The sequence below is a fragment of the Barbus barbus genome (assembly GCF_936440315.1).
Source record: "Barbus barbus genome assembly, chromosome: 25".
NCBI lineage: Eukaryota > Metazoa > Chordata > Actinopteri > Cypriniformes > Cyprinidae > Barbus > Barbus barbus.
In genome coordinates, this window is record NC_136753.1 from 14,757,966 (window position 1) to 14,775,892 (window position 17,927).

The following is a 17,927-nucleotide window of genomic DNA, read 5'->3' on the forward strand; positions in this document are numbered from 1 at the left end:
GAGTTTGCTCAACATAGAATGTTCAGAAAAGTGCAGACTAAGGATGCTCAGATCAAAGACCGTGTCTCTATGATTAAATAATCTATACTTACCCAAAAAGTGCTTAAAACAGTAGAACAGTCATATGACAAACCAATGTCCAGATCAGCATAACCAATTACTGTGAAGAAGACTTGAGTGACATTGATTTTTACTCAACTACAAGGTATAAATGTTCATGTATCCTTCACTTCAGAGAGTCTCTCTTGGTGGTTGTGACCAGTGGGCTCCCGGCCGTGAATAAAACTTTCATTCTTGCAAAGAGCAACTTGGGAGTGCTGTCTGGTATATGCTGCGCAGCTGAGGAATAGAAGTACGAAAGATTCTACGCTCAAAAGACCACCGCAAGACAGTGATAGTGTTGGAAGACTATAGAGCCATCCTCGGGCTAAGGCTGTAATACTCAGAGTTAGTATTAAAGATCCTGTGTCAGACCAGCATACAGCTGAGAAGGACGTTGAGAGTGTATAGATGCTAAAGACCTGTGTGCTTATGTGTGATTGAGGTAGTGATAGTAGCTTCTTGATGGGATGCCGTCACCATGCTTCAGGGAAGTATTGTATTGTAAGTATTCGGGAGATGCTGTAGTTATTATATTAACAACTGGTAGTTGTTTGAATTGTCTGTGGTGAAGTCAGATTAGTATTGGAAATTTCCACGACATATGTTAACAGTGTTCATTAACAAAAATGATTAATTGATTGAATGAAAATGTCCAAAAATTCATATTTTAATGCATAAAATTCTATTTTGTGTAAACTCTGTATTTTGAGGGTCTAAGAGACCACAGATATTTTAATTGGTTCAAAAATATGTTTAACATTTATGTACATTTACAAATTATAGAACAATTTTAAACAAAATATCAGCTTAATGACATGTTCCAAAAACCAAAGTCCCTTTCAAGGGAAGTCTGATCACTCGGTGGCCATATTTGCAGCGCTTCCGGGCAGCTCATACAAGACCAAGTCCTATCTTAATGAATGGGGGAATCTTGAAATCTCAAAAACTGCTTGCTGAACTCGCAATTAAATTACATATTTAAAATCAGCAACAAAATCTGAAATGAACTACCTCTTGAATGTTGTTTCTTATGCTCAAATAACATTTAAAAAGTTGACTTTTTTTAAGCTTGACCAGCCAATACGCATGCACAGTCTAAACTTATGACTTTTCAAATCACTTATGATTGGCTGGTGTAGCTTCAGATATCTCCTATTCATAAGTATAGGAGTGAACCGTCTTTGTATTTCTGTAGTCTTTGCAAAAACTCCATGAAACTGAGCTTTCTTCAGAATATCATCTTTTATCTTCCACAGAAGAAAAAAAAGTCATGCAGGTTTGTAACGATATAAGAGGAAGTACATTTTTGGATATTAAGATATTAAAATATTAGGTTATTTCTGAAATTATATATTAGCAATATTTAATATTTGTTTGCAATGCTTGTGCAAAGTGTTACCCAATGCATTTTTGAATATACCACAATACTGCACAATCAATTAAAATAAATTGTACTTTAAAATGACATGCCATACAGTACAATTTTTACCATAGCTCATACTAACAGTGATGGGTAAGGTGAGATTGTGTAATGTGCTTTATGTGCTTAGTTTACAAAGGGGATGGTGTCTTGTGCTGAATAAAGAGATGCTTCCCAAGAGGCTGAGAACTGAAAGAACCATGACTGTAAACCACCTTCCCTCGGATTATAGTGGCCTTCACCTTCCCTCGCAGAGCAAGGCCAAGGTACGGTGTTAACTGAAAAGAAAGAAAAAGTGAAAAAGAAACAATTTCTCTTCACTAATACATGAACAATTATAGTGAGCAAAATCTAACCTACCTTGTTTTTGTGATGTATGTTGTCTTCGTTCACCTAGGAAATGAATGATATGCATTCACTTATAGGCTCCAAAAAGCTTTCAGTATATTTATAGAGGAAGACAGAATTTTAGCAACAAGCATGTTCTATCTTGCTGTCAGTCGCTTAGAGCATCTCATCTCAACCCTCTTGAGTGAATCCCTGTCTTTCTCACCGTAAACTCTTTTTCTGGATCCCAAATGACTAAGTCTGCATCGTGACCTGGAATGAGACTCCCTTTTTGGTCATCAAGGCGACAGAGTTGAGCAGGCTCTTTACACAAGTGTCTTACTGCGTCAAAAAATGAAAACCCTCTTTTAGAAGCTGATGTCCAGAACAAAGATAAACCTGTTGGTAAACAGCGAGATGAATGACAATTTTAGTAACGCCACACGAAACGTCTGTCAGGTCTTTGCTTATGCAAAATACATGACGAACACTCTTGCATTTGGTCATTTAACTTACAATACCATGAATTTCTGCACAAATTCATTCGGCCATAAAATTTGACAATTTGATAATAGCCAATAATTCACAGTTTAAATATACAGTTCAAGGTGGAAAAAGTAAGTGAACATTTTTTGGAAGGAATAGCCTACACAAATACTGTAATTACTGATGAGATCTGCCCTATTAGTCAGTGTCAATCCAAAGGCATATTTTCTTCTTCTGAACCCATTTTGTTGTTGATTTACGTCTGATCTTTGGGTCGTTGTCCTGTTGCATCACCCAATTTCTCTTGAGCTTCAACTGGAAGACAAATAGCCTTTCATTCCCAGGCAAAATGTCCTGATAAACTTGAGCTTGAGCTTTCTATCAATGTTAGTTAGCAGTCCAGGACCTGATTTAGCAAAGTAGCTCCAAAACATGATGGTTAGGTTGAGATGTTGATGTTTGTGTTCTGTGTTGTTCTCCTTATCGTTGTAAATCTTTTGCAAACAGCTTTGGTTTCATCTGTTGAAACATTTGTGCTAATAGTGCTTTGGAGCATCCTGGTTTGTGTGTAATTTGTTTTCATGTGTTTCTGTGTTTGACTTTTGTTCAGGTCAAATTTTATGACCGGTTTAGGCAGAATTCCATGCTAAATGCAAGTTCATATACTTTATTCGTACAAGTGTAGATATTTTTTTTTAAGCTGGGTCCAGTTTGGGACTTTGTCTTGATCCCTAAACGTTAGTTTTTTCTATTTTAGTTAATCATTAATCTGATTGGTAAATTGTTGATGGACCACTGTTTGCCTCACAACGGACTTTGGCCATCATGTGAGTTCATGAGCATATTAGTACATTGATAGCCTACCAAACTGCAGAGAAGAGATCCCTCCCCATGCTTGTGTGAAATCACCACTGTCTAAACACTTTAGGTCAGGTGTGCATGGTGAATGATCTGACACAACCATATCAATATCACCAACTTTGAGTGCAGACCATAATTGCTCCTAAAAAGAAACAGATTATAGTTTGACTATAACAGATTATAGATAGAATGCACTATAATTAAGGTTTGTGGAAGTTCATAGGACAATCAAAAAATACTTGTTCACCCAAAATGTAAATTGTCATTAATGTGTTCCAAAGCTATATGACTGACTTTTTTCTGTGGAAAACAAAAAGAGAAATTTTCGAACAATTTTTAAAGTAATGGAGAGCTTTCAAGCTTGAAAATGGATCCAAAAACACCATAATCAAAGTAATAAATTAAATAATTAAGTAAATAAACTCCACTTGTCTTGTGTTCTATATTACAATTACTCTAAAGACATATGATGATATTGTTGGAATTTATTAGAGAATAAGCGATGTCCAATTTGTGAATGAATCATTCTTTTTGACTCTCTTTTCATAGGCCTTGTTCAGACTGTCAGCAAAAATCTGATTATCAAAATCCAGATGGGTTTTTAAAAGTATAGCCAAAAAACAAACAAACATAAAATATATATATATTTTTTTTCTAATCTGATTCAAACCACATATGAAGGTGGGTTGAAATGTAATTCAAATTAGATTTTTACAGATGTGTCTCAGTCTGGACTCAGTATTAATACAAAAGTATTCATACTATATTCAAAAGGAATTCTCCTTCGTTGACTTTTTCTTGTGTGACAGAGAAACTCTACACTGCGACTCGACAGGACACTTATTTGGAGATCAAGATGATGCACCTCCATTTTTCCTGCATCTGTTATGAAAGCCTCATCAAAAATGGGGGTACGTTTGCGCCATAATCAAGGCATCCTATGCAAATAAGTTGGTTGTGTGAGAAATCACAAATCTGATTTGATCACTTGCAATTAATAAAGCAGACAGACCTGATTTGAGAAAAAAACTGATTTGCTTGCAGTCTGAACATAGCCAATGAATCTGTTGATCCGGTTCACAAAACTGGTCAAAATGAATCCACAAACAAGACTAATATGGTTCCTAGAGATCAAATGAGACTGGAGGCAAAGAATATCAGTAAATTTCAGTTTGTTCCTCTCACAAAGCTATATTGTATGACTCAAGAAAACCTGAAATATAGTGTATGAGTCACTTTTATGCTGGTGGTTTAACATCCTTTTTGATGCTTAAAAGCTCCAGTCTTCATCAGTTGTAATTGTATGGGGAAAATGACCTGTGTATTCTTCAAAATGTAGTGTTCAACAAAAGAAAGTAATTAATTTTAAGGTCAGCAATTACTTTAACGAGTTTCAGTGTAAATTTTACAAAAATATTATCAAGACCAACTTTTGTTGATCAGCTTTTTCTGTCAACCTGAATCTGTTTCACTGTCTGTAATGCATATTGCTGATACCCGGTTGGCTGTGTCTCGTATCGGGGGGCAGCATTTAAACTGAGTTGCACGTGCTGGAATGTTCTCTGCACACAGGTTGAGGTAGTGATGGGTGGTCTCTACAGTCAGTGGAGCTCCAGCCTTTCTTGCTGCCCTGATAAGCTCCAGAGGCTGGGCTGATGACAGGTGCACAATGTGGCATCTTACTCTGAAAATGAGAACAGAAAATGCTGACTTCTCACAACTCATCTTGATTAGCTACCCATAGTTTGCAGAAGCAGCTATTAGATAATCAAAATTTGAGGACTTCATTCTAAATGGTCTCATCATAAACATACTGATATTGTAAGCAGAGCTGAGTGACGGTACGGATGGCCTCAAGCTCCATAATGTCAGGCCTGGACCTCAGGAAGGTGGAATATTCATGTGGATCTGAGTAAGAAGAGTAAAGTAGGAATGTCCATTTTAAAAATAATACATGATTTCAAGTAGAACTGAAATTTAATTTACATGAAATGATCAGTCTCATACCCCCTTTCTCAGCAGCTGCATGCTGGACTTCTCGCTCCGCATGAAACTAAACCAAATAGGTTTCATTAATTTAAGTTCCATAATTATATTTCCATAATTATCCCTAATAATAATTTATGTCTGACCAGATGCATTTTTCTCATTGACAGACAATTTTACTACTGGTACTGATATTATAAGGTACTCATTATGGTAGAAATGTTTTATGAAATCAAATATCAGATTGAAATGATTGGGGCAAGCAAAAAATGAGATGACTCACCAGCAGAACGCTTCCTGTGCCCTGGAGCTGTTTCATAGCTGCATGCAGATCAGCATCACTCACATGAGGAAACTCATCCACTCCACTGTGAATAAGAAAGCACTTAAATCCAGCAACACCAGCCTGAACCATCGGCCTCAGCTCCAGCTGAGATGGACAAACAGATAAAGATGGGCAGGCAGACAAACAAAGAAAATATTGTTATTTTGGCAACACATTTTTACAACAGTAGTTGGTGAAAAGTGACCATCTTTAGAAGTGAATCGTTGAATCACTTACTCAACCAATGCCTTCAAAAACGCTGATACATTGAAGAAGCAAACAAGTAGATAGCTGTGTCTAAAATAAATGTAGCTACTTGCTGCTTTTGAATAAGTACTTACTTAAAAAGTATGTTATATAGTATTGTGTATGTGTGCAGTATAAATCTGTATGCATGAAGTATGGAGAATGCATATTTGGAGACAACTGATGTCTTTTGGAGTAAAACATTGAATCATTTACAACCCGAATTCCGGAAATGTTGGGACGTTTTTTTAAATTTGAATAAAATGAAAACTATAAGACTTTCAAATCACAGGAGCCAATATTTTATTCACAATAGAACATAGAGAACATAAATGTTTAGATGGAGAAATTTTACAATTTTATCCACTAAATTACCTCATTTCAAATTTGATGCCTGCTACAGGTCTCAACAAAGGGCTGAAAAATCAAGACATTTTGAAAAGATTCAGCTGGGAGAACATATAGCAACTAAGTTAACTGACATCAGGTCTGTAACATGATTAGCTATAAAAGGGATATCTTAGAGAGGCAGAGTCTCTCAGAAGTAAAGATGGGCAGAGGGTCTCCAATCTGTGAGAGTGCGTAAAATGATTGTGGAATACTTTAAAAACAACGTTCCTCAACGTCAAATTGCAAAGGCTTTGCAAATTTAATCATCTACAGTGCATAACATCATCAAAAGATTCAGAGAAACTGGAGAAATCTCTTTGTGTAAGGGACAAGGCCCTCAGATGACACTGCATCACTCATCGGCATGATTCTGTCATTGACATTACTAAATGGGCCCAGGAATACTTCCAGAAACCACTGTTGGTAAACCCAATCCACCGTGCCATCCGCAGATGCCAACTAAAGCTCTATCATGGAAAAAGGAAGCCATATGTGAACATGGCCTAGGATCGCCATCGTGTCCTGTGGGCCAAGGCTCATTTAAAATGGACTGTTTCAAAGTGGAGGAGTGTTCTATGGTCAGACAAGTCCAAATTTGACATTCTTGTTGGAAATCACGGACGCCATGTCCTCTGGGCTTAAGAAGAGGGAGACCTTCCTGCATGTTAACAGCATTCAGTTCAAAAGCCAGCATCTCTGATGGTATGGGGGTGCATAAGTACATACGGGATGGGCAGCTTGCATGTTCTGGAAGGCACTATGAATGCTGAAAGGTATGTAAAGGTTTTAGAGCAACATACGCTCCCCTCCAGACTACGTGTATTTCAGCAGGACAATGCAAAACCACATATTGCAGCTATTACAAAAGCATGGCTTTGTAGTAGAAGAGTCCGGGAGCTGAGTCAGCCTGCCTGCAGTCCAGATCTTTCACTTATAGAGAACATTTGGCACATCATTGAGTGAAAAATGCATCAATGATGACCACAAATTATTCAGCAGCTGGAAACCTATATCAGGCAAGAATGGGACCAAATTCCAATACCAAAACTCCAGAAACTCATAACCTGGATGCCCAGACGTCCTCAAACTGTTTTGAAAAGAAGAGATGCTACACCATGGTGAACATGCCCCCATCCCAACTATTTTGAGACCTGTAGCAGACATCAAATTTTAAATGAGCTCATTTTGTGCATAAAATTGTACAATTTCTCAGTTTAAACATTTGTTATCTATGTTCTATAGTGAATAAAATATTGGCTCATGTGATTTGAAATTCTTTTAGTTTTCATTTTATTCAAATTTTAAAAAAATGTCCCAATATTTCCGGAATTAATTGTACTCAACTGATTTGTTTTACTCCAGAATGAAACAAGTTAATGGATACGTTCAAAAGTGCATACCCTTTGAGTAGATACTTCTTTTGAAGAAGTATAAATAGCATCATTAAAAAAGTGTGCAAAATTTAGTATGAATCTGCAAAGTGTGACCTAGTTTCTATGAGTGTCATATGCATATCTTGATGCAACTGATGTCTTTTGCAGTGAATTATGGTATCATCATTTACTCAACAGATTTATTCAAAAATGCAAATAATATAAAAGGTAACATATAAAAGCATTCTGTTTACCAGAATCGTAATTCATACATTTATGAGAAAATGTTTTGAAAACATAATTCAACCTTTTGGTTAATATCTACCTTTAGATAGTGTATTCCCAATATTGAGTGACAATATTTGAATATTAGAAGGTTAAACAACAGGCTGTAACTGAAATGTATTTTGACATTTGTGCAGAATGTACAGTATGCAAGTACCTTGTTTCCAGGGATGACTCCTCCCCAAAATGCGGTATCTACAAAACACTGTCCTGTAGCTGCACGCAGCTTCTCATGAAAGTTTCTAAGAGTTGTAGTTGGTGGGATGCTGTTTCTGTGTACCATGAATTAATCATAATGTCAGTTTTATGTTATTTATCAACTATTTATCAATAATTTTTTCTAAACCGTATCCAAGGGGGTGGGGGAGACTGGGAGAATTGTATTTTTTTTTTCATTCATAACTCAATTGAAAACTCAGTTTAGTCATTATTATTGAATGTTAATTTGAAAGTCTATACTCACAGAGGCATATCTACAATTGTGGTGACTCCTCCAGCAGCAGCTGCTCTTGTGGCAGTCCGGTACCCTTCCCAGGAGGTACGGCCTGGTTCATTAACATGAACATGACAGTCCACTATACCTGGCATTATCAGACTGTTCCCCACATCCACTACCTGTTAAAAAGATGCTGTCTAGTTAGTGTAGGAATAAAAAAAATGTTTGAGGTTTAATTACATTGTTAGGGATGCAAATAGGGATGTTAAAAATAAATATCAAACCTAATCTATTGACCAACAAATATTGTAATTAATACATTTAAAACAGTGGCATTTTACCACGCCCTGAAAATTATGAAAAATCCTCTTGTTTTGTTAGGGATGTAAATATTTTTAAATAAAGCATCCAGAAGATTTTAATTATTCTGCCAGGCTGTTGTTAAAAATAAGATATTGTTCTTAAGTGACTTGCCTGGTTGCCAGGTTAATAATAATGCTAAGGGTAACACTTTAGTATAGGGACCAATTCTCACTATTAACTAATTGTTTATTAGCATGCCTATTAATAGCATAGTTGCTGTTTATTACTTCTAAAGCACATGTTCTGCATGACCATATTCTACAACCATAACCCAATACCTAAACTTAACAACTACCTTCCTAACTATTAATAAGCAGCAAATTAGGAGTTTATTGAGGCAAAAGTCATAGTTGATGGTTTGTTAATAGTAAGAAATGAACCTTTAAATAAAGTGTGACCATGCTAAGCAACACAGTTAATTGAACACGCATTGATATTTATAGATATTTGTTTACTTTGTACAGGTTGTTGTAATGGAAACTGCAAAAAAACGTGAAATAATTATGAAACAAAAATCATTAAACCACAAAGAATATAAAAGGTAACAGATAAATATCAAAGCATTCTGTTTACCAACAACTATTGTAATTTATACATTTCTTTAAAAAAAAAACCTTTGTTATGAGAGCATAATTCAACCGTTTTTGTTAATATCTACCTTTATAATCTAATTGACCCTTTCTTTAATGGCAGTGTAAAATTGCGTTCACACATTTTTACACACTACTTATTAAATTAGTGTATTTTAGTTTGAAGAATAAAATTCCCATAAACTATTCTAAATTAAGAAGGTTTTGAAGATGGTGTTTAAAACCAGCTTGCTAAACTACTGACTTGTTGTCTATGTGACAACTACCCCTGCTCTCCTTATCAAATATACTGTATATATAGGCTATAAATATTTCATAAGTATTCTATAAAAAATGTGAATTTGTCACAATATAACATTTTGCTGATTGATTTGACCACATTTTCTACAATCATTTCAGTCCATACAGGAGTGGTTATGGGTTAAACCTGAGGACTGCCATTCTTGTGGTCTCCAGCGGGTGGCATATGTCTCACTCTCACAGTCTACCTCACCTTTCCAGCTGTGTGCGCTGAAGCTTCTGAATCAGGCAGAATGCTATGAATCTTTCCTTCCTTTATTATGATAACTGCAGCTCGAATTTCCTCTCCACACAAAACCCTCTGGCTCCGCACAGCACTGACAGTTGATCCTGGCTCCATGTCTGCAGTGTATCTTATGTAGCCTATATGAGCTTCTGTCTTTCACTGTCCTGGCAGCAGAAGCTTTCACTCTAAGGTCAATGTACCTCCCTCATTGATCTTTATGCAAGTGTCAGCAGGAAGATAAAAGTTCGTTGACCTGCAACATTTAGATTGTTAATAAAAAGCAATTTATAACAAGTACGACTTTATAGAATCAATCACTCATACTGAAAATACAGCTGAATATTGTGTGGTAGTGAGATTAGTGAAGTGAAGTACAGCCAAGTATGGTGACCCATACTCGGAATTTGTGCTCTGCATTTAACCCATCCAACGTGCACACACACACACCGTGAACACACACCCGGAGCAGTGGGCAGCCATTTATGCTGCGGCGCCCGGGGAGCAGTTGGGGGTTCGGTGCCTTGCTCAAGGGCACCTCAGTCGTGGTATTGAGGGTGGAGAGAGCGCTGTACATTCACTCCCCCCCCACCTACAATCCCTGCCAGCCTGAGACTCGAACCCACAACCTTTGGATTACGAGTCCGATTCTCTAACCATTAGGCCACGACTTCCCAGAGTTGATTAGAGTTTCTTTTGTGGGTGTATTGTGGACACCTATAGGTTGCGTTATAATTCTAATTAAAAGCTTGTCCCTTTAAGATGGTATCAGGCGTCAGGCCGACACCAGCACCCCTTTAGCTGGATAAATTATTCAAAGCATTGCTCTACTGAGCTGAGACAGAGGAGCAGGAAGGAGAAAGAGACAGAAGGAGAGAAAAACAGCCACAAGGGACTGCTCAGACTGGCATTGTGTCTAACTGAATGCTGTGGTTGCTCGGCGCTTGCTATGCCTTCCTGCCTGGGACATATCCCAGAGTAAAATCAAAGAAATGTCCAATTTCCATTCAAAATAAAAATAAATAAATAAAGAGAGAGAGAAATGGTTGTATAAATAAAAAAAATAAAATAAAAAAAACATTCAGTCATAGCCTCAATCAGAAAAAAAACTCCAAGCTGAATTACAATCAGAAAAAAAATAAATGCAGCAAATACACTGATAATTTATTATTAATTACTTGGCAATTTAGTTTTTTTAGTTTGTTGTTTTCTGTGTTCACATATTCATTATGGTAATGATAATATATTTTGACATGTCAGTATTGACAATGGGGGTGTCAGTGTTTAATTGTCAAATAATGTATAAATAAATAAATAAAAATCCTAATTTTTATAGTTTTTTTTCTAAACCAAGTGAGTCACACTCATGGATTTATATGTCATTAAAGGCATCATCGGATGCAAAAATCACTTTACATGTTGTTTGAACATAAATGTGTGTTGGAAGTGTGTATACATCCACCCTATAATGATAAAAATCCATCCAGTGTATTTTTTTTAAATCCCTATTTTAAAATTCCCTTTCTCAAATCAGGCTGTTCTGAGATTCCTGTCACAATGACGTAGTTGTGCGCAGGCGCTCCCATGATAGTCAGGGACGGATTAACGGGCACTGGACCAGAGGGGGGCCCAGCCAAAATACCCTTCTCCCAGAATGCGATTTCAACCGTGCCCCCTCAGATTTTTGAGGCAAGTGGATTTTGAATGCAGCTTCCAAAAGACAAAAAAAAAAAAAAAAAGCAGAATAATATTTTTTTATATTTAATAAACGATCACACCGGTGTGATTAGATCATTCAGTGCAGAACATCGTCAGCTGCTAAATTAAAATCTGTGTTTGCTCAACTTCGCTGCTGGCACGGAGCCAGAGACAGCCTCGTTTTTCTACAGCACTGCGCATTATAACCAATCACACATGATTCTGTTGAGTTTGAGTACAATGGCCAATAAGAGGCGTCCAGATGAGTCATCGCTGAAACAGCTGTTTTGTTCAGTGTTTGCGCTCCCTGAATGAATCCTGCTCTCTGCCGATTTCTCTCATCAGAAACAACAAAGTGCAGAAGTGTGTACGATGTAAGAAAGATATTAATTTCACAATGTAAGCAACTTCAGTGATTAATGTGAGTTTTTGAGAGTGCTTTAATTCTGGCTAAGATATGATAATGTTCTTTGATAATGTAAACGAGGTGTCTATAGAGCTTGGCAAACTACGTCACGCCGCGTCGGATTCCGCCATGTTTTAGGTCAAGCTCAGGAGCACAGTGTAAACACACGGAAATCACCACAGAAAAAAGCTGACCGTTAACTATTAATATTTTTTAAAAACCATCTAACATACTCTTAGAATAAAACGGAATAATATGTAAATCTCTTTAAATAAAAAAATCGCTGTGTGGTTTGTCTGAGAGGCTGCAAATATTCATTATTCAGTCTCCTTCATCACAGTGGTACTGATACAGGCTAACTGCTATTAGCAAAACCGTGGCTATTTTTTTTTTAAAGGGGAGAATACATAGCTAGATCGTTTTGCATTGTTATATATATATATATATATATATATACTCACCTAAAGGATTATTAGGAACACCATACTAATACTGTGTTTGACCCCCTTTCGCCTTCAGAACTGCCTTAATTCTACGTGGCATTGATTCAACAAGGTGCTGAAAGTATTCTTTAGAAATGTTGGCCCATATTGATAGGATAGCATCTTGCAGTTGATGGAGATTTGTGGGATGCACATCCAGGGCACGAAGCTCCCGTTCCACCACATCCCAAAGATGCTCTATTGGGTTGAGATCTGGTGACTGTGGGGGCCATTTTAGTACAGTGAACTCATTGTCATGTTCAAGAAACCAATTTGAAATGATTCGAGCTTTGTGACATGGTGCATTATCCTGCTGGAAATAGCCATCAGAGGATGGGTACATGGTGGTCATAAAGGGATGGACATGGTCAGAAACAATGCTCAGATAGGCCATCGCATTTAAACGATGCCCAATTGGCACTAAGGGGCATAAAGTGTGCCAAGAAAACATCCCCCACACCTGCACAGTGGTAACAAGGCATGATGGATCCATGTTCTCATTCGGTTTACGCCAAATTCTGACTCTACCATCTGAATGTCTCAACAGAAATCGAGACTCATCAGACCAGGCAACATTTTTCCAGTCTTCAACCGTACAATTTTGGTGAGCTCGTGCAAATTGTAGCCTCTTTTTCCTATTTGTAGTGGAGATGAGTGGTACCCGGTGGGGTCTTCTGCTGTTGTAGCCCATCCGCCTCAAGGTTGTGCGTGTTGTGGCTTCACAAATGCTTTGCTGCATACCTCGGTTGTAACGAATGGTTATTTCAGTCAAAGTTGCTCTTCTATCAGCTTGAATCAGTCGGCCCATTCTCCTCTGACCTCTAGCATCAACAAGGCATTTTCGCCCACAGGACTGCCGCATACTGGATGTTTTTCCCTTTTCACACCATTCTTTGTAAACCCTAGAAATGGTTGTGCGTGAAAATCCCAGTAACTGAGCAGATTGTGAAATACTCAGACCGGCCCGTCTGGCACCAACAACCATGCCACGCTCAAAATTGCTTAAATCACCTTTCTTTCCCATTCTGACATTCAGTTTGGAGTTCAGGAGATTGTCTTGACCAGGACCACACCCCTAAATGCATTGAAGCAACTGCCATGTGATTGGTTGATTAGATAATTGCATTAATGAGAAATTGAACAGGTGTTCCTAATAATCCTTTAGGTGAGTGTATATACAGTTGTGGTCAGAATTATTGGAACCCTTGGTAAATATGATCAAAGAAGACTGTGAAAATTAACCTGCTTTGTTAATCCTTTTGATCTTTTATTTAAAAAAATCACAAAAAGCTAACCTTTCATTGGATAATAAGAATTTAAAATGGGGGGAAATATCATTATGAAATAAATGTTTTTCTCTGATACACATTGGTCACAATTAACGGCACCTTTTTATTCAATACTTTTTGAAATCTCCATTTGTCAGTTTAACAGCTCTAAATCTTCTCCTATAATGCCTGATGAGGTTAGAGAACACCTGACAAAAGATCAGAGACCATTCCTTCATCCAGAATCACTCCAGATCCTTTAGATTCACAGCTCCATGACGGTGCTTCTTCTCTTCAGTTCACCTCACTCATTTTCTACAGGGTTCAGGTCAGAGGACTGGAATGGCCAGCAGAAGCTTGGTTTTGTGCTCAGTGACCCATTTTTGTGTTGTTTTTGAGGTTTGTGTTTGGATTATTGTACGGTTGGAAGATCCAAACATGGCCCATTATAAGATTTCTAATAGAATCAGTCACTTATTGATTTTTTATCTGTTGGTATTTGATAGAATCCATGATGCCATGTGTCTGAACAAGATGTCCAGGACCTCCAGCAGAAATATAGGCCCACAACATCACAAATACAGCAGTATATTTCATTGTACACATGGGGTACTTTTTATCCCTGTGTTCACCAAACCCATCTTGAGTGTTTGCTGCTAAAAAGCTCATTTTTTAGTTTCATCTGACCATAGAAGCCAGTCCCATTTGAAGTGCCAGTCCTGTCTGATAACTGAATATGCTGGAGTTTGTTTTTGGATGAGCTAGGAGAATTTTTCTTGAAGTCCTCCCAAACAACATGTGGTGATGTAGGGGCTGTTTGACAATTTTTTTTTAAGGTTTTCTGACCCCGAGACTCAACTATTTTCTGCAATTCTCCAGCTGTGATCCTTGAAGAGTCTTTAGCCACTCAAACTCTCCTTCTCACCGTGCATTAGGACGATATAGACACACGTCCTCTTCCAGGCAGTTTCATTACATTTTCTGTTGATTGGAAATTCTTAATTATTGCCCTGATGGTGGAAATGGGGATTTTCACTGCTCTAGCTCTTTTCTTAAAGCCACTTCACTAATTTGTGAAGCTCAATTATCTTTTGCTGCACATCAGAAATATATTCTTTGTTTTTTCTCATTGTGATGAATGATTAAGGGAATTTGGGCTTTGTTTTCCCTCCTATTTATATTTCTGTGAAACAGGAAGCCATGGCTGGATAATTTCATGTTCATAATCACCCTAGAGTGCTCAAACTTGTGAATATGAATGGGAGTATACTTCAGAGATATTTTACTCTTAAGAATTTCTAGGGGTGCCAATAATTGTGTCCAACGTGTGTTTGAGAAAAACATTTATTTCATAATGATATTTCCCCCCATTTTAAATTCTTATTATCCAATGAAAGGTTAGCTTTTTGTGAATTTTTTAAATAAAAGATCAAAAGGATTAACAAAGCAGGTTAATTTTCACAGTCTTCTTTGATCATATTTACCAAGGGTTCCAATAATTCTGACCACAACTGTATATATATCTATCACAATATTGCCCAGTAAATCTGCTCACTGTAAAGAATTAAGCCAGGTAACAGAACAATTACTGTAAACTGCTTTGAATCGATTGTGGATGCTATGCAAATAAATAATGAACGAAGTTGAAGATTCCTTACTATTAGAGATGCCGAACAATGATGCAAGCGATCAAATAAATGAATGAATGAAACTTAATCCTTACAAACAAGTGGCCAGGGATCAAAGAACTGACACAGATAATATTTCCATATATGATTTTCTTTTATTTGCAGTGTGAGGGCTTACAATTTAATGCAAATCGCTGTATATATTAAATCTACAGAGATCAATTATTAAGCCATATCTTATTTGAGTTGTTACCAAGTTTCAGTTTAACTTTCATCAGAGTTCAGTAGTGAATGTAGACATTTTATAGGCTATTATTTTATGTGATTCAAATTAAGATCACGTTGGAATGATACTGTATCAACATGGCGTTAATCAAAAGCAGAGGTATTTCATGCAGACATAGATAAGGGCTAACTTATGGCATCTATTAATGTCTGCAGGAAATTAATCTGCTCTTTCAGCTTTCTAAGGCTGAAAAAAGCATGTTTTTCACACCGGCTGTGCAAAGGGCTATGGCAAATGATGTAAAGTGAGCCTTAACCACTCCAACGCGATCTTAAGAAGAATAATAGAAACATTAAATAATATCAACGTCTATATTCACTCTATTATCCAGTCTGTGAGACTTCAACGTCCAGTCTCATCATAAAAACGTCTCTCCTGATTGATACAATCATTGAATTTATGCCTCAATGGTCAGGAGGTATCAGAGCTGGTCTGTCTGTTCTGGATCTTTTCCAGATGCAACGGGCTTTGTACTGTTCGACTTTATTTATGGTAAACCGGTCACGAACATTGAAGGTTCTGTTCTTTTAAAGACATCCAGATGTTCTTCTCAAATATCTCCTGTTTTTATGGGTCTCAGGAGATAAGACGATGGTTATCGTCTTAGACAGGGAGGCGTCAGTAGGCTTGGTCCCTTTCTCTTTGGTATGCAAGATTCTATAATTGTTTGGTCTTGGTTCAATAAGGTTCTACACATCCCCCTTTGCTCGTTGAGGTTCCCATTGCGAACGTCGGCGGGCACTGGAACAAGAGGCAGAGAGAACAGGCACACACAAGACACAAACAACATCTCCATCACTGACTGAATCCTGGTGCAGAGTAATTTGGGAAGTAACAGGTTAGAAACTTGAGAAGACGTAGGATTATTGGTAATAGGGTCATTTTGATTGGTTTAGTTGTCAGGGGTTCGACGAGGCGGTATAGGCGTGATCTCAATCAGGTTGGTTGAGTTCTCCGGTTCAGGTTCTTGGTCGGTTTTATCACGTCGGAAAATGCGCAGGATGCCTGACGTGTATTTGTTGAAAGACTCTTGAACGGTGTTCACTCGCTTGTGTAGGAGGAAGGCCAGTGTCAATGTCACAACATATCCTACAATAGTAGAGATGCAAAGCGCTGTGTCAGCGGCAGACCAAGACCAAACAATTGGCGCGCCAGAAGGCGGAAGGCGAGCGACAGCTTCTAAAGCTGTATCAACAGGAGTTAAATCAATGAGTTGCGTTCCTTCCTCCTTGATCCTTCCTTCCAATTCTGGATCAAGGGCGAAGGAGTGCTGTTTGAAGATGGGTGAGATTTTGATTTCAGCCTGATACTCGTCATCGGTAAGATGATACAATGCTAAATCGTCGATATGGAGGATCGAGCCCTTAGGGACTGTGATCCATAGAGTTTGATTAGGGAGGATAATGCGTGTGGCTGTGTCATGTTGATTGTATGTGAGGGTAGCCATTCGCGCTGGGGTGTTGACCAGCTATCGGTTTCCACTAATTTCGGCTTGCGTCACCTCATCTTGAGAACGTAGTGTCACTTCGGCGGGGCAGCTAGTGTCGGGCCTAATGGATTCTAGGCCTCAGTATTATCGCGGACAAAGGGTTTACTCGGGCAAAGGAAGTGAATGTCCTTCGTGAGCGTACACATCTTTAGGTTTGGGGCCAGATACAACTGTTCGTTGTTATCGTGATACGCAACGACTTCAGGAGTGTGGATTTTGACATAGGTGTTTCCTTGCCAAAATCCCACATTCACAACATCTTTGAGCCGGTAAATGTTATTAGCGTCGATAATGGGCAAACTGAGGGGAAAGGCCCGGTTGCCTGGATCGGTTGACAACGGTTCTCACAACGAGTTACAACGACTCTATTGAAGGGAGTCAATCTTAATTTCAGGACCTGGATTTAAAGAATTGGTAAAGGCAGTTCTCTGATGAGGGGACTAGAGGGGAAAATAAATTATAGTGAGAGAGGAAAAAGGAAAAACACAAAAGAGTCACAACCAAAAACAAAAGATACACAAAGAGGCACAAGGACACCGAATGAGGTGAGGCAGCAAACGAGTGTCACATGTGTGGAGTAACTCCTCTCTACTAGAGGTTGGCCCTAGCAGTGCAGCTGAGGAGAGCGTGTAAGTGTTGTGTTTAAGCAAGGTCGCTATATGTTTCCTAAACAACAGAGGTTATGTTAGTGTGGTGTAGAGCGTATGATTGTCGGTCTGTGTCAGTGGGTTTGATCTTCCCCCTTTCCCCGGTCGGCTGGAGATCTGGTGCCTCTTTATCTGGTTTCGATGGACCCATCAAAGGACTGGCTCGCTGCGCCCTTGTCTGATTTTGATTCGGTAGGCGACAGGTGAGAGCTTGTCTACTATATCGTGGGGTCCTGCCAGTAAGGTAAGAACTTCTTTGACAGGCGATGGGGAGTGTTCTGCTTTGGTTGGGCAAAGCTGTAGTACCACA

At 38.2% G+C, this 17,927-nt stretch overlaps 2 protein-coding genes across 2 annotated transcripts in view; one reads left to right on the forward strand and one right to left on the reverse strand.

Annotated features, from left to right (window-relative positions):
• LOC306845402 (kinesin-like protein KIF1A) overlaps window positions 1–17,927 on the forward strand; it is a 102,789-nt gene that overhangs the window by 9,745 nt on the left and 75,117 nt on the right. The window contains exon 5 of the mRNA XM_079378179.1: window positions 1,653–1,788. The gene's annotated coding sequence lies outside the window, so the exon portion shown is untranslated. The remainder of the gene's footprint in view (window positions 1–1,652; window positions 1,789–17,927) is intronic.
• Window positions 1,526–9,903, reverse strand: LOC306845398 (allantoinase, mitochondrial). The gene is made up of 11 exons (XM_079378173.1): window positions 9,684–9,903; window positions 8,265–8,416; window positions 7,959–8,073; window positions 5,466–5,612; window positions 5,204–5,249; window positions 5,011–5,104; window positions 4,694–4,880; window positions 3,200–3,338; window positions 2,076–2,248; window positions 1,883–1,915; window positions 1,526–1,800 (listed from the first exon to the last, which is right to left on the reverse strand). Exons 1-11 carry the CDS (start codon window positions 9,828–9,830, stop codon window positions 1,654–1,656), a joined length of 1,380 nt encoding a protein of 459 aa, XP_079234299.1. The 5' UTR covers window positions 9,831–9,903; the 3' UTR covers window positions 1,526–1,653.

What these genes read in the sequence shown, in the direction of transcription:
- LOC306845398 (XM_079378173.1), bottom strand. Translation starts at nt 9,830, where the DNA reads ATGGAGCCAGGATCAACTGTCAGTGCTGTGCGGAGCCAGAGGGTTTTG. An exon ending in GAGTCATCCCTGGAAACAAG is followed by an intron (nt 5,613 to 7,958) that starts GTACTTGCATAC and finishes TGTCCATCTCAG; the next exon opens with CTGGAGCTGAGGCCGATGGT. An exon ending in CAGCTCTGCTTACAATATCA is followed by an intron (nt 4,881 to 5,010) that starts GTATGTTTATGA and finishes TCTCATTTTCAG; the next exon opens with AGTAAGATGCCACATTGTGC.